Source organism: Leishmania major, chromosome 3 (genome assembly GCF_000002725.2).
Source record: "Leishmania major strain Friedlin complete genome, chromosome 3".
Taxonomy (NCBI): domain Eukaryota; phylum Euglenozoa; class Kinetoplastea; order Trypanosomatida; family Trypanosomatidae; genus Leishmania; species Leishmania major.
The window spans coordinates 303,065-318,965 of NC_004916.2; the positions used below are offsets into that span (position 1 = coordinate 303,065).

General features: G+C 65.9%; 3 protein-coding genes across 3 annotated transcripts; all 3 read right to left on the reverse strand.

The window, feature by feature from the left end:
- Nucleotides 1–1,596: 1,596 nt before the first annotated feature.
- On the reverse strand, nucleotides 1,597–2,904 carry LMJF_03_0790 (conserved hypothetical protein; the record flags this gene model as incomplete). Its single annotated transcript, XM_003721707.1, has 1 exon — nucleotides 1,597–2,904. The coding sequence occupies one exon, from the start codon at nucleotides 2,902–2,904 to the stop codon at nucleotides 1,597–1,599; it is 1,308 nt and encodes a 435-aa protein (XP_003721755.1).
- Nucleotides 2,905–3,629: 725 nt separating this feature from the next.
- On the reverse strand, nucleotides 3,630–10,898 carry LMJF_03_0800 (putative 6-phosphofructo-2-kinase/fructose-2,6-bipho sphatase; the record flags this gene model as incomplete). Its single annotated transcript, XM_003721708.1, has 1 exon — nucleotides 3,630–10,898. The coding sequence occupies one exon, from the start codon at nucleotides 10,896–10,898 to the stop codon at nucleotides 3,630–3,632; it is 7,269 nt and encodes a 2,422-aa protein (XP_003721756.1).
- A 1,248-nt stretch (nucleotides 10,899–12,146) lies between these two features.
- On the reverse strand, nucleotides 12,147–15,383 carry LMJF_03_0810 (hypothetical protein; the record flags this gene model as incomplete). Its single annotated transcript, XM_003721709.1, has 1 exon — nucleotides 12,147–15,383. One exon carries the CDS (start codon nucleotides 15,381–15,383, stop codon nucleotides 12,147–12,149), a length of 3,237 nt encoding a protein of 1,078 aa, XP_003721757.1.
- Between the last annotated feature and the right edge of the window lie 518 nt (nucleotides 15,384–15,901).

Here is a 15,901-nt window from a genome sequence, read left to right on the forward strand (position 1 = left end):
AAGAGCCAGCACAAGCAAACCACCACAGCAGCGCGTGGGAAGAGGGGGAGGGGAGGGGCGGAGGAGAAGGTTGACAGGAGCCGGCCCGTCGCCGCCGTACACCTCAGACGCCCAAGAGAGGCGACGCGAAAGAGTAGCAGCAAGAGCGACGAGACAGGCAACGACTTCACGCACACACACACACACACACACAACTCACGGAGCACTAAAGGAATGCAGAAGGGCGAACACACGCGCCGACGGAGCGACCGACACCGGCAGACACTGAGGATGCGGCCGAGAAAAGGGAGAGAGATGAGGGGAGGGGAGGGGAGGTAGCGGATGAAAGGACAAGCGAAGAGCGAGAGAATGATAAACAAGGCGAGCACCACGGCGGGGAGGGAGAGATTGGGACAGACGAGCAGCAGCGGCAGCGGAGAGGCGTAAAACACACACACACACACACACACACACACACACACACACACACACACACACAAGCGCGTGCCCACCGATGCGCTCACCACACAGCACACCGCACAGCAGCAACGCCACAACCAAAATAACGCAAGCGAACTTGACGACAGTGAACGAGAAAGTGAAACGACAACAACAAAGTGCGGGCGCCGATGACGAGGGTTCGTGCCACCGCCACCGCCACCGCCACCACCACCGCTACCAGCTGCTGCGGCAGGCTGCTACCGCGTAATACGACAGTACGAGTTAGCGAGAAGACACGGAACCCAGAAGGAGACGCACACATGCACACACACACACACACACACGCATACGCTTATATATATATATTTATATAATACAGCGGCATACAGGGGGTGGGGGTGGAGGGGAACCGACGGACGGACGGCGGAGAGGGGTGCGCGGCGGACGCTCTTGTTATTTGTTCGTGCCCCCCCCGGGCGGAGGCTTCGGGGGTCTGGCGTGGCCCAATACGTCTTGGACGCACGCGCGCGCGTGTGGTGAGAGAGAGAGGAGAGAGAGAGAGACGGACACCGTCGTGTGCACAGAGGCAGAGGCACGCCACTCGAGGTGGCAGGCGCGGGGCGCACGCTTCGCAGTTGAGGATGGGGTGTGGAGAGATGCGTGCGTGCCTGTGCGCACGCGTGTGTGAAGGGATAAGCACTGTGCGTGTGTGCAGCGATACAGCGACGACGACGACAGAGAGAGAGGAGGCGAGGGAGGGGAGGTGCGAGTACGCGAACATTCGCGGAGAGCGAGGTGAAGCACATTCTGCATTGCGCTCTCTCGAGAGGCACAGGAGTCGCAGGCATGCTGAGGGTGGAGGGCACTGGTCGGTACGCGAGAGCGGCGGGGTGGGTGGGGAAATGGTGCGTCTGTAGAGGTCAGGAGAGCCCCCTCCTCCTCCTCCTCCTCCTCCCCCCTCTCCCTGCCATCTCTCATCCATCGTTGCGTGACTGGTGCGTTAACGTGTGCGGTTCGTCTTACCGTGCATTGGCTTAGCCCTTTACGCAAAGTTGCTCAGACAGGCGCAGGCAGGCAGGCGGCATCGTGCACGCGCACGCATTGAGCGCGCGGCCCGTTGCATTTCTGGGGTGCTGGGCGCCTACCCATCACCTCCGCCTTCCGCCCCCGCACTCCTCATTCGGCGAAGACGCCAGTCACGGCCTCCACGAAGGCGTTCACCGCCTCTTCCCTGTACTGCAGACGGTCATCGACGTCGTCCAGCAGTCGGTACACGTCCAGTGCACGCTGCGGCCGGCCTACGACGAGTTGGAGCACTTCGGCCTCCGACAGCAGAGACCGACTCGCCTGCTGCAGCTGCAGCTGAACGTGATAGCTGAGCGGACTGTGCGCCATGCTCGCGGTAGCCGCACCGCCATCTACGCTACCCTTGCCACCACCGTTCCTCGCCGCTGGGCCCCACAGCGGAGTAGGCTCGAGCAGCAACGGCGTCACCAGATGCGACGCGTTGGTGGGCTGCGCACCTTCGGCGTCGTGGTTCGTTTCTCCAGCACCGCTCTGCCTGGCTGCCTTGTCCTGCGACAACCTCTGCACCGCCTCCGCTGTGCCGTCAACGTCCTCCTCGGCGACCGGCTCGGCTTTCACCAGCGCGCTACCGTTGCTCAGCGACGGTGCTGTCGTTGCGAACGGTGGAGATGGCGGCGGGTACAGGCCCTCCGCCGGCACCCACAGCCGCCGGCGCCAAAGTTGCTGCACCGCGCGGCGCACTCCTGCCGCGTAGAGGCGCTCCTGCGCACGCCCCACCTCTTCGAAGTGCTCCAGCAGCTCCTCGACGCCGCGGACGTGTCCGCGTGTCCCTGGGCGGTGGGAGGCCAACTTGGCGTAGCACGATGACACGAGCTCCGCATCCAACAGCGAGCCCGCGGCCGTTGCCGACGCCCCTACAGCGGCATCACTTCGACCTTCGGTGCCGACGACCCGGTTGTACACCGACGTAGGCCCATACACGTCGCGCGGCGTACACGTGCGCACTCGCACGCCAGCCGGCGTCGGCCTTGCTGATTCAAGCAGCAGAGAGGAGTGATTTGCAATGTAGTTGAGCATGGTCACCTCTGTGAGGAGCACGACCAGGTGTACGGAGGAAGGTGAGGCGAGAATACTGGCGGTCGACGCCGCTGCTGCGGAGGCAGCACTTTCAATGGCCCCTGCCGGGGCTGCCTTGCTGCCGCTGTGCTGCCCGACGCTGTTGTGGCTCATCACCGACGCTGCTCTTGATATAGCTGACGCGGACGCCGGTGCTGATGGCGCTACCGCGGTTGCTGCCGCAGCGCCGGTGGCGACCGCCGCACGCTGGTGGCTGTCGGCGAGCACGGGCTGCAGTCCAAAGGGTGGGTGCCGCGCCGCGTTTCGCTCATCGCGGCGACGGCGCAGCAAGGCGTACACCTCACCGTTGGTCATGGGGGTCGCCTCCGACAGAACCTGCATGATGGTGGCTGTGTGTGGGAGTGCTTTGTATGAGGGGAGGGCGGTGGTCAGGGGTGGCGATGCGCGTGTGTATGTGGAGGGGGGCGTGCGAGATCAAGTGGGACATGTGGGGAACCATGTTTCAAGCTCCGCTTCGACTCTGACTCGCACCGGCGGAGGCGTGCGGCGTCTGTTGCACTTGACATGGAGACACGCATGCCCACATGCCTGCGCGTCGACTCGCCGATGAAAGCGTAGTGCCCCGGCAGGGACGCTCGTGTGCGCGTGTGTATGTGCATGCCGGGGTGTGCGATGCCTGCACGTACGCCTTCGGAGACGCGTCGCCATCCTTCGATTCACTTCCTGATAGGCGGTGTGTCGGGGGAGTGGGGATTCACACGATGGAGGGCGGGAGGACAGGAGAAGAGCAGAAGGTCGGCACGCAATTCTGCGATCACAGGTTAAGCAAGCAACACCGACACATACACACACACACACACACACACACGTATGTAAACACGCACAGCAAACCAAAGTGAAGGAAGGGATCGAGGACGACTCAGCGCACCACGCTACCGCTGGAGCGAACATCAACACGCCGTGCTAAGTACAGGGGAGGGCCCCTGCAGTGCGCCGAGGATGGCAGAGAAGCACGCATAGGACGCCACCAATGCGTCGCTCAGGCGTGGATGCCTCGACTCCGTCACAGCCCCATGGACTAAGAAGAGAGGCGGCACCATGGCCGCTCAAGAGGCGCTGGCGCTCACCGGGCACGCATCACCCTTCACGCTCCCCCCTGCTTCGCCGCCGGCAGCGACCGCACTGAGGAGCGCAGCAGCGCCACCATCACCCACAACAGTGCAACCGCCAGCCTGTGTCGAGGCACTCACCTCCGCACACGTTCTCGCTGCGCACATCTCCATGGAGCTGGCAGCGGCCACCTCACGAATGGCGTTCTGGATCTCCGGCAGCACCGTTAGCGGGGAGCGTGTCATCCTCTCCGGCAGCGCGTTCGCTAGCAGCGGGTGCACGGTGATACCGTCCTTGACGCCGATCTCGATCACGCACCCTTTCGGGATACGGATGGTCGGCGACTGCTCAGGGATGACGTCCATGAAGAAGGACAAGATACCCTGCGCTGGCACGGCCGGCGCGACGACGAACACGGGGGACTGCGTGCGCATGACGGCCATCAGCGCCGGCTCCAGGCGGACGTTGACCTGCCGGCAGCTCTCACCATTCGGTAGCTGGGTGCAGTAGGATAGGCGCGGGTCAGCACCGCTCAGGGTGCGCTGCAGGTGCGAGACGGCCTCCTCATGCGTGGCATAGTGTACCCGCGGCGGCAGGGGGGCCGAGAACCACTCCGCGGCTGTGTCACTTCTGACTGGCGCCGACGATGTAGTCGCGTCCGCTTCACCGCTGCCCTTGCGTGACTGGTGCTGCTGCCCTGCTGCTGCTGCCCCGGCCCTCGCGTCGCCGACCACATCGTCGTCGTCCACGTCGTACAGGAGTGCAGACAGGCGAGGGTATTTTTCCTTGACCCATGCGGCCGTGTGCCCGCTGAAGCGCCCGAAGTTGATGTTGTCGAGTCCCGGCACCGCGCAGAGCACCTCATCGCCTACGTCCTCCTCGTCCGCATCTACCTGGTCGCTGTCGTCCTCGTGCATGGACTGCTCCTCCGCGACGCCCTCGTCGTGCTGCTGCAGATCCTGCGGCGCCTCGCTCGATGCGTTCGGCGTTGACGGTTCACCGCCGGTAGTCGCGACCGCATCGGCTGGCGCGAGGGTCGCCTTCGCCGCACATTGCTGTCCCGCTGGCGCGCTGCGCTGGTTCGCGCTGCTGGACACCTGCAGTGCAGAGGCGTCTTCTTCCTGCGTGGCGCCCTCCATCAGCGGTGCCAGCGTGCTCAGCACGCAGTAATTGGTGGCGTGCAGCACCACCATGTGCGGAACGTATCGATCTTGAATGAAGTGCTTCAGAGCCAGTGCGTAGGCCTCTCCTTGGGCCGTCAGCCGCTCGTCGCCGCCGTAGACGTGCTTGCTGTCACCGACGGTCTCGCCGGGCAGTGCCACGTAAATCGGGAAGGCGATGGGGTGAAGATTTAGGAGGAAGAAGGCGATGCGACTGCCCAATCCGTTCGGCACGCGGTGCAGGATGACGTGGCGCTTGACGTTGACGATCTTGATGTACGGCATCCGCTCCTCCGGTTCTAGCGTCTCGTAAACCTTCTCATACTGCAAGATGCGGTTGCGGAACTCGGAGATGACGGCGTTGACGTCCCTGAGGTTCCTGAAGTCATCGTTGCCGCACTTGCTGCGCAAGATGTTCTCCGTGACGATGGTGTCGTCGGTGCACACGGATTCGATGAAGAGAAGCCGGTACGGCACCGCATACTGCTGTGCCTCTTTCTGGAAGTAGTCCGACAGCCACGCCCGTCGCTTGCGCGTCGTGTTCGTTGCGTCGAGGATACCGACGGCGAGCGAGTGGGAGGCAATGAAGTTGACGAGATCTTCGCAGGCCAGCTCCGCCATGCGCTCCCGCAGCTGCGCCCCTTGCGGGTTGTCTGGGTTGAAGAAGTCCGCGCCAGCGGTGGCCTCGACCCCGAGCAGCTGCCGCCGGTAGTTGCCGGCGTTGAACACCTTGCACGGCACACCTTTCCAGTTCATGTAGCGCACGAGCCGTTTGCTGATGAAGCTCTTGCCTCGCCCTGGCAGCCCCACCATGCACACAATGACCGAGACCGTGTCGCTGATCGTGGTGTAGCTCGAGTGGTGCAGCGCGGCCAACTCCACCGGCTCGTGGTGCATCTCCTGCAGGAAGGGTTGCTCCTCGGCTATGTGGCTACCGGCCGTTGGCGCCGCAGCCGGTGCCGCCGCTGGTGCTGCTACCAGGGTTTTGGTAGTCTCGGAAGGGCCGGCAGTGGTGTTGCGCGACGAAGACGGGGCCGCTACGGCGGGGACAGAGAATAATGGCGTTACATCGCTGTTACCGTTCTTCGTGATGGCGCTGCTGTTGCTGCTGCTGCCGCCATCGCCGCCGCCGCCGCTTGGTGAGGCAGGCCCAGCCACAGCGGCCTCCATCTTGGTCGGGTTGGACATGGCACGCGGCGCTTGAAGCAGCGGCGGCCGCGTCGAGTGCCTGTCACAGGAGTACTTGCCTTTCAGCTGCTGCTGGTTGCCCAGCGCGCCGAACGCGGTCAAGCGGTAGTGGTGGTGGTGCTCTTCAAGCGACTGCTGACCCATGTCGCAAAGGCTGCTGCTCGCCGCGTGGCGCAGGCGCGGCGAGCCGCCCCCGGAGGCGGCCGTCGCCGCGGTCGTCGATGAGGTCACCGATGTGGCGGTGCGGGCGTGATAGCTGCTCAACTCCTCGTGCGAGTCAACGCCAAGAAGTTGCAAGGGGTGCAGGATGCGCATGGGGCAGGCGACCGCATCCGCGGTCGTTGTGGCGCCTCCCCACTCGGTCGCTGGGGAGCGGCTGTCTGGACGCCGCGGCGGACGCAGGAGTATCTGCCGCTGCTGCGCACCACCGCCGGACGCTGCTGCCGAAGTTGCTGGGGTGGCAGCTGCCGTGGTCGCCGCGCCGGCCGCCGCCGTCGGCGCTGGCGGAGGATAGAGTTTGCTGGGCACCTCGCCAGGAAAGCTTCCTGTTGCGTTGAAGTTGTAGTCGTTTCGGCTGCGCTGCTGCTTGTCGTCCCCCGCGGAGAGTATGGGTGGACTGCCACTCCGCAACCAGTCCGACGACGCGGAAGCGAAGGCGCCATGGGGGCTGCTGCCGCTCTCGCTCTGCATGCGACGGCGATGCGTGCTGCAGTAACCGCGCCGGCCAAGGAAGGCATCGAAGATGCCCTCGGCATTCGTGTCCGCGAGCGGCTCATCACTGTCGTGCCAGCCAGCCATCGCACCCGCGGCGGTGGCGGCGGCAGTCGTGATGAGGGACGCGCTGGAGCGCGTGCGTGATAGCGGTTGCTGCATCACCGCCTGGCCTGTGCCTTCGCCACCGCACTCTTCCATCGCACCTGCCAGGTACGTCGGCGCCGACATGACGTGCCGCTCGAGGAGATGTCCGCCCACGCTGGCGCTACCGCTACCAAAGCTGGTGGCGGGGCCGTTGATGCCGAGCGTGATGGGCAGCGGCACCGTGCTCTCGTGACTTCGGCTGCTGAAGGGCGGCGAGGAGGGCGCCGTTGTGGCGGCGCCCGCGTTCGACTCCGCCGCGATGAGACCGCGAGAGTGCGCGGCCGCTGTCGAGTCTAGCGAAGACAGGAACACAGGCCTCTGCGGGGAGCTGCCGTGCGGGATGCTGTTGTGCCGCCATCGCGGGGTCGACATGGACGCCACGCGCTCGTGTGTCGTCAGAGTGCTGTAATCACCCGCTGAATTCGCCATCGCCGTTGCTCCGTGCTGTGACGCGAGGCGCTGCGGCAACGATCGCGACGCAGGGTCGCTGGCGGCCGTTGTGTCAGCAGCCGCAGATGCTTGGTTCGGCGCCGAACAGGCGGCGGCCGCTTCTGCAAGGGCAGAGTGGATACCCCATCCCACCGCGTGCGGCGGCACATCGCTGTCGCACCAACTCTCGGCGTCCATTGTGGCGACGGAGGCGGTGACCTTGGCAGGATACCTGTTCAAGTTTGAGGGCCTGGAGGGCGACGGTGTGGAGGCTACCAAGGACGACGAGACGGGGTGCCGCAGCTGCTGCGGTTGCCGGGAGAGAGGTGGCGGCAGCCTCGGCGACTGCATGAGCGACGACCCCGACGATGCAGATTGGTACTGCGCGGAAGTGTCTATCTGTGTAGCGGTGCCGGCGCACGGCGTGAGGGAGATTGCCGGCGAGTTGCCGAGCGGCAGGACGCCTCCGGCACTGTCCAAGTTGCGCCGTCGCGTCGAGGAGTGGTCGATGGGCGAGGTGGACGAGCTCGGGTACGTGCTCATGTCAGCAGAGCCTTCATCTGCGGCCCGTTTGGCGCTGCGCACGGTCGCAGGTGAGCCATCGTCACCTCCGCTGCCGGTGACAGCACCGTCACCGCCGTCCTGGATAAGGTGCTTGCTGCGGATTACAGTGAGCAGATAGCGGGCGACGCCGCTGTGGCGGTTCGCCGCGGCGCAGTCGAGTGGCGTGCGGCCGTTATTGTCGACAGCCACGACATCGGCGCCGAAGGAGAGGAGCACGCGCACAATGGCTTGATTGCCCTCTCCGGCCGCCACGTGCAGCGGGGTGCAGCCGTTGTAGTCGCGGTCGTTCACGTTGCATAGCCCCTCCTGCAGGAGGTACTGCAGTTGCGAGGCGTTGCTGGCGCGGACGAGGGCGAAGATGTTGCGCGCCGTCGCCTCCTTCTGCAACAGTTCCAGCTGCTTGTGCAGCCGATGTCGCCGCCGCTTGAGCTCAGCGATCAGCGCGGACCTGTTCTGCTGCATGACGACGGACGCGGCGAAGGGATCGCGCAGCGTGGAGGCGCCGGCTACCGTGGTGAAGGAGCTGCCAGAGAAGAGAGTAGAGGAGTTGACGAGGCTGCCCAAGCCTCCTGCACCAACGTTGATAGCTGACACCCCGCCCGCGATGCCGGCGATGCTGTTGTTGCTGATGGCGTTCATGTTGACGCTGCTTGAGCTCCAGAAAGAGTTGCTGGCGACGCTGGTAGTGCGCTGGCCCAGAGCGGCGGTAACGCCCAGCACACCGGAATTGTTCGCGTGCTGCTGTTTCGGCCACGTCTCCGCTGCGGCCGTGCCACTGCCAAGCAGCCCGCCCGACGCCGTCGCCGAACTCATGCCGGTCACGCACGACGGCGCAGTGAGCGAGCGCTTCAGCATCGCTGCGCGATTCACCGACCCGATACCAGCGTTACCGCCGGTTTCCAATCCATGTCGCAGGAGAGCTTCTTCCTCCAGTGAGTCGGAAGCAACCGCACCACCGGTGGCGCCGCCTCGGCCAACACGACGGCGACGGTCACCAAGCACATGGGCACCGGCTGCTTCGCTGCGGAATGGGATACCGCTGGCGGCGTCGTCGCCTGCCGCACGGGACTGCGAAGAGGCGCCACCGAAGGCCGTCGCTCGACCAATGTTGAGGGACTGGGGTGCCTTCCGTATGTGTGCATCGTCGACACCCTGCCGATAGAGGGTCGTGCGCGCCTCCGTCCCGGTGAAGGCCCTCGCCGTGCCTGCTGTTGCTGCCCCGGCGGCGGCGGCGGCCTCCACCACGTTCTCGTCGGTGGCGGAGGCCGGGAGCGCGCATGCGTGTTCGGACGTCTGACGTGAGTCGACGAGGCTGTATATGCTGCCTTCCTCCCCGGACGCAAAACTCATGACGCGTGGAAGATCGCCGCGACTGTCGTCACTGTGCTTTCGCTGGTCCGTCGCCAACAAGTGCTGCTGACCTGCTGCAGCAGCCGCCACGATGTCATCCTCCGCCTCTGCGCCTTCAGCGGCAGTGCCGCCGGTCACTGGCCGGAAGCGGGCCGTGCCCGTAGGATCCAGCGTGGCGAAAGTGTGTGGCACACCAAGGTGGGGTGCCGCATCGTAAGAGGTGGCAGGGGCCGCGGCACCTGCCGACACTGATGCTGATGGTGCAGGCGCGCAAGTGGAGAATGGTGCCTCTACCGTGGTCGCCTCGGACGGAGCCTGCGCGTCCTCGCCAGACACCTTGCTCGTGAGCGACATGGGCGCTGCCTCGGTATGCGAGAGAACTCGCTTCAGCTCCGTCGTTGGAGTATGAGTGGTGAGCGTGCCTCTGCCACTCAGGAGCTGCGTCGGTGAGGACTCCAGTGCTGCAGGAGACTCAGCGCCTGGCAAGCTGTCTCCACCGCTGGACATCGGCGTCGCGTGTGGGGATGGAAAGACGGCCGCGCGGCCAGAGGTAGAAGACGTCGGCGGAGTGCGCCGCAGCGGCACCTTGGTCGTTGGACTGCTCACGGACATGCTCGGGTTCAACGCTGATTTATGTGCCCAGGCCGCCACCGCCGCACCCATTGCCGCCGTCGTCGGAACATTGGAGAAGAGCGGCGCCGGCACGTTGCCGCCACGCCGGCGGCCGAGCGTCCCCTCGCTCGAAGCGGCGACGGCGCGGCGCTGACGGCCGCGACCCTTCTGCTGCTGTTGCTGGAAGGCCACCGCAGCCACTGGCGCCGCACCCCAGTGCCAGGCCTGTGCACTTGCCGTCAACCCCACCGGGTTGCTCCGCTGCGTTCGACAGACGCGCTGAGTGCTTCTCTCCATCCCGGCCCCAGCGGTGATCGGCGATGTGGTGGTGGTGATGGGGCTAGCGTTGACATGCACGGGTGCGCGCTGCGCCGCTTCAGCTGGGAGGTGCTCGTTAAAACCCACGGTGACAGGCATACTGGCGTTGCCATCCCGCGCCGTCTCGGCTGGCAACCTCTGCGTGCTGCTCTTCGCTGTGGATGGCGAGGTCGGCGGGGCAAGACCGACGCTGCCGTACCGCGAGTGCGTGCCTAGGCGATGGCGCGGTGGTTGGTTCTGGGGGAGCGCCGCTGCCTCCAACGCGCCACTGCTGCCGCACCGCGCATGCGTGGCGAGTTGCGATGCCGCGGAAACGAGCGAGCCTGTTCCGCGACTTCTGCTGCCGCCGTCCGCTGCGCCAAGCGTTCCGCGCGTGCGACCGCCACCTCTGCCGCCAGCGCTGCGGCGCCACCCCTGCAGGTCTTCCAGGGTGCGCGTCGTCACGGAATATGTCGGGGTGCTGAAGGGAGACAGGCGGGGCCGTACAGGCGGCTCAAGACCGACGTCTCTGGGGCTTGGTGGGCTCACGGTCAACGCCCCTCCTGTTCGGCTCTGCATGTGCTGCTGCAGTGCCTGGTTGTCGTACATAAGGAATGAAACATCACGTCGGTGAGGCTGCTGCTGCTGCGGTTGCGGTAGGCAACCGTGTTTGTCGTCGCCGTCGCCCTGGCTAACACCCTCTTGGTCGTCCGCGGTGGGCGACGCACTTGCCTTGCTCATGTGAACGTGTCGCAGCGGCTGTTGGGTGGGTATGCAGGTGGGGCCTTGATGGCGCACTATGCTCATTACAGGGCGGGACACACACAAACACGGACACCGGCACACAGACAGAGGTATGGGGCGCTAGCGGCGAGGGAGATGGGACAGGGCGTACCTATATATGTATATGTATAGAGGGGGAGGGGGAGCCAAGAGAACAGGGATGAACACACACACACACACACACACGAGAGTTCACGAGCGCGGGCACCAGCGCCGCCACCTTCTGCTCCAGCAGAGTGCTGTCTCCGTGCGGATCAGCAAATGAGGAGAAGAGAAGTGGACGAGCAGATGGTGGTGATAGCCGGTGAAAGCACACCCTGACGTTGTTGTTGATGCAGAGGCTGGTTGTTGTCGCAGGGGAGTGGTGTGTGTGTGTGTGGCGGTCGTGGGTGTCGAGAGGCGGAGGAGACACCAGCGGGTAATGGCACAGACTCAGCCACGCCGACAGAACAGGAAAACGGGCGGCAGAGACTCTGGTTAAGGTAAGGAAGGTGAGAGCGAAGTGGCGAGAGAAGGTGGTGGTAGTGGTGGGGGGGGGGAGGGTTGCGGAGCATCAACCGGCGCTGCTGCAGGCACGCACATGTGCCCGCATGTGCACGCTAGCTTATATACATACATCACCGCGGCGTGTCCACACCGTCTCGCTGCCATACAACACACCGGGAGCTCAAAGGCCGCGCGAGCCACCCGGCCCTGCTCCACAGCACCCCATCGCGTGGTGCCGAGCAGCCGTAGACGCGCGCGTTACCGCTCGTGCGCCGCCTCAGTCCTCTGGGCACCGCCTCTGCCTCGAACTCCACCCGCCCACCTCATAGCCGCTCCCCCATCATGCCGGCTGCCCCCCCCCCCTTGGGTGCATCTCCACCTCCCCTCAGGGCTGCACTCCGGCTCCCGACACCCCAGTGGGCAGTGTGAGAGGTGGGTGGGGGTGGGCGGTGTCAGCGTGCAACGCGCGTGTGTGTGTGTGTGCGAGAGAGAGAGGGTGAGAGGCGCAGTGACCGTCATGAATGGTGGTGCTGCCGGTCGTGGCGACCCTTGCCCATTTGGCGGCGTGCTGTCGATGGGGAGCAGTGAGGAGTTTCTTGTGTGTGTGTGTGTGTGTGCCTTCACGCGTGTGCACGTGCACATCTATGCATGTCTATGACGTCTACTGGACACTCAACTGCGCACCAGGGGCGGCACTGCGTGGGGGTTGTGTCTGTCCCTCTCGACGGCCGATGATGTCGGCAGCGGTTCAGGGAGGGATGGTGGTGAAGAGCGGACTGTTGCGTACTAGAAAAATGTGTTCAGCAGGAAGGCGACCCAGAACAGCGCCGTGCGTGTCGCGTAGACAGCCATCAGCACGCACCACAGATATCCGGAGGTGTCCTCGGCGTCATCCGGCAACGCGCCGCCCGGAAGGAAAGCCATATCCGACGCTGCTGCAGCGAATCGGACGCCGCCGCCGCCGCCGCCGCTCATCCTCGCGGACGTCGGCGTGAAGTTGGCCACTGTCCACGCGTGAGGAAGGACCACGTCACCGCTACTGGTCGTCCGCTGCGATGGCACGGCGGCCGCCGACCACCACCACGCCGGCTGCGCCAGCCAGAGTAGCTCGACAGTGCGCTCGTCGACGAGTGCTATCTCAACGACGGTCAGCACCAACGCCACAACCACGCACCAGAGCCGCGGCTGAAGCACGACGTGCAGGTGGAGGAAGGCAGGCAGGACTGGGTTAGTGTGGTGTACCTGTGGGCTCAAGGATGAGGCCAGCTCCCGCCCAGCCGCTGTCGCGTCGTTTTCCACGTAGCGCGGCCACGCGTCAGCTGCCCGCGCTGCTCCACCTCGGGCTCCGCGGGCGCCACTGCTCTTGATGGTATCGTCGCCGCGCCGCGCACCGAGCACGCAGAAGACGCGCGGCAACGCATGCAGTGCGTTGCACAGCCCCTGCATGGCACGTCGCTCGACGCGGTCAAACATGCGCGTGAGCACGTTGTTTGCCGAGAGGCTGCCCTCCAGCGTGCTGGCTGGAAAGTGCAGCTGAAGAGGCGGTGCCCGCAGGGCGCGGTTGACGGCAGCGCCGCCGCCCCGCTGTGCCACTGCCGGATGATCGCCGTGCAGCGCGAAGCCCCCCTGCAGCCAATACTGCTGCTGCCGATGACGCCCCGGCGCGTCTGTCACTGCGCTGCCGGCGACATTTCCGCCTTCGCTGTTTCGATGCAGCGGGTGGTAGCGGCTCGCACCGCCACCGGGTCCGCGCGGCGACATCAGCATGGTGGCGGGTGGGAGCGTATATTGTGCCTCGCCCAGCGTTCCCCAGTCTCCCGTGCCGGCGAGACTGCTGAGCGTGGCACCGTACGCGGCGTAGGTGGCACCAAGGCCACTGGGCCCGGTGCTTGCACCAAGGTTCACGTTGTATCTCAGCGAGTCCAGTCGCTGACGGCCGTGTGTGGCGCCGCGGCTACCGCAGAGCACGTTCGTAGCGCTGTAGTCCAGCTCGTCGCTGCCGTACGCCCCTCTGTTCGCCCAGCCACCACCACCACCAACACCAACACCACCGCCGCCGCCGCCGCCCATTGACATGCTGAGCCGATCGTCGGGGGAGTGGTGCAGGGTCCTCGTGGCGAAGAGCGCTGAGCGGGAGCCGTCGCCGAGGACGCTACTGGAGGACATGGCATCTCGGTGCACCATGTTCGATGGCCTTCGCGAGCCCCCAAACCCTGCCCCAGCACTGGCGCTGGCGAAGGCGGTGCCATCGCTGCTGGCGATGGTGTCGGTGCGACACTCGCCACCGCCGTCCGGTCGCGGTCGCTTTCCAGCCTCGCCGCCCCGCTTGCTTGCGTGCTCGGCGTCCTGGCCCTCCTGCTGCAGCCACCGCCACCGCTGCGTCATCCAGTATCCCTCCGCCACGGACCACGGCGCCGGTGCGTACCCTGTGATGACGAGCAGGAGGCACAGACACAGGAGCAGGGAGGCGTGGTACACCTGGAAGAGGGTGATGAAGAGGGCGAAGGCCGGGTAGCCCTGCTCCAGCACCGGGAGCACGTGCGCGGCGGCCGCTGCAGCAGCGGTATCAGCCGGCGTGGCAGACGCATTGGCGAAGAGTGCGAGCAGCAGCACGGCAGATGCGCCGCTGCCGGCATCAGCGACGACCACACCGTCGCTGCCGATGTAGGGGGCGGGGAAGGGCACCGTGATTGCGAGAAGTGTCAGCAGTGATACGCCAGCGGCGAGGGCGCCGAGAAAGACGTGCACCCGCTGTAGGAAGCGCAGCGTGGAGAGGAAGTGGCGGCGGTATGTCGCCGCGTCGTACAGCCAGTAGCAACCGCTGCGCGCCATCGCCGTGCCGCTAGCGTTCGCCGAGGCGGGCACTGCCGTCGTCCCATCTTGCCGCTGCCCCCCGTCACGACGAGCTCCACTGCTTCGGCCGTAGAGCACGCGCGCCCACCGCCGCGCACGACGGGCGTCCTCCCTTTCCTTAGCGTAATGCAGCTCCGCTTCAACGGCGTACTCGGCCAGCAGGTCGGCATGTCGCGCGTGGTTAATGAGAAGGCCATTGGGCTGCTCGACGTAGCGGTGAGCCCGCAAAGGCGGCCGTCCCCCCCAAGCGTGCGATTCCACGTTTGTGTCGTCCGTAACCGCTGCCGCGGTCGTGCTGCCCTTCCTGATGGACTCGGGCGTCGCACCCGGCCCGGAGGAGAGCGATGCGGCTGCCTGTGCCCCTGCCGCGGCGCCAACTCTACCGCCGTCTGGTGGATGCGCCCCGCCGCCCATGCGTGGGGCAGCGCGGCTCTGCAGGATGTTCACAGATGTCGTGCCGGCACCGCCGCTGCGGATGGATGGACGGACAACGACGTCGCCGAACACGCCGTCCTCGCCGTCGCTGCGGTCATCTGCCAAACCTGGTGTTGCGGGTCGATCAGTGAGCGCGTCCGCCGGCGCGGGTGTTTCGTCTCCGACGCGCGAGTCCCTCGACTCCGCCGATGCCGCGCGCGTGGAAGACTGGCGCACCTTTGCCTGCCTCGCCACGCGCACCGCGCTGTTGCTCGCCACGTACCACGCCCGAAGCTCCTCCGGCACGCAGTCTTCGTTCGGCTCGTCGGCGGCGAAGCTGCTTTTCGAGGCGGTGCCCTGTCGCCGCCGTCGCGAGTGAGCGGAGGGGACAGCCTCCACGGCCGGGCTTGCCGGGGAGCCGCCACTGCCGCGTCCTTCGGTTGGCTCACAGCCAGCAGGCGAAAAAACGACGCTGTGTCGGTAGTCCAGAGCGCCGCGCTTGCGGAAGAAGCGATGCTCTTGCAGCTCACGCTGCCGCTGCACCCGCTCCGTGTCGGAGCCCGTGTGCCGGCTGCCGGTCAGCGCACGGCTGGTGGCCGCCTGCTTTCCCAGCGCAGCCTTCCTAAAGTCGTGCAACGTGCGGTAGTCATCATCGCTCTCGTCGGACCCGGTCACGGTTGAGGAGACGCTCTCGGCAAGCAGCGTGGTCGGGTCGCGGTAGCCCGCCGCAGCCGCCCCAGCGCTGGGGTGCCACATACGCTCCTCTCTCGATGTCTGCGTCGGCGCGGCAGTACAGCTCTACAATGAGGGTGCGAGGGCCACTCAGCACCGATGCGCCGAGTCCGTCTCTCTACGTATGTGCGCCTCTCTGGGCTGTGCGCGGCGGTGACCACAATGGTGGTGCCCTGTGGCAGCGATGGCGACGACGGCGCAGCGGTGCCCGCTGATGAGGTCTCAGGGATTGGAGGGAGAGAAGAAGCGAGACGAGGGGGTTCAGCGAGCAGAGGCAAGGGATGGTTTGACCCGGGTGGCTGGCGCACGCGCCAGGCGGGAGGGGGAGGTTGGGACGGACGGGGATGCGTAGGGTGAGGGTGTGCGGAGCGACGGGAGGAGGGGTGGCCACTACAGTGCCGGCACCTGCTCGCAGAGGCACATGGATGCTGCCACTGCTGCTGCTGCGGTCGTCATCGCTTCGCTGCCCATCCTTGATTTCGCTTCGGCTTCGGCGGACGGCTCCCGCACCGTGTCGACGCCGAGGCGTCGTCGCACGCAGA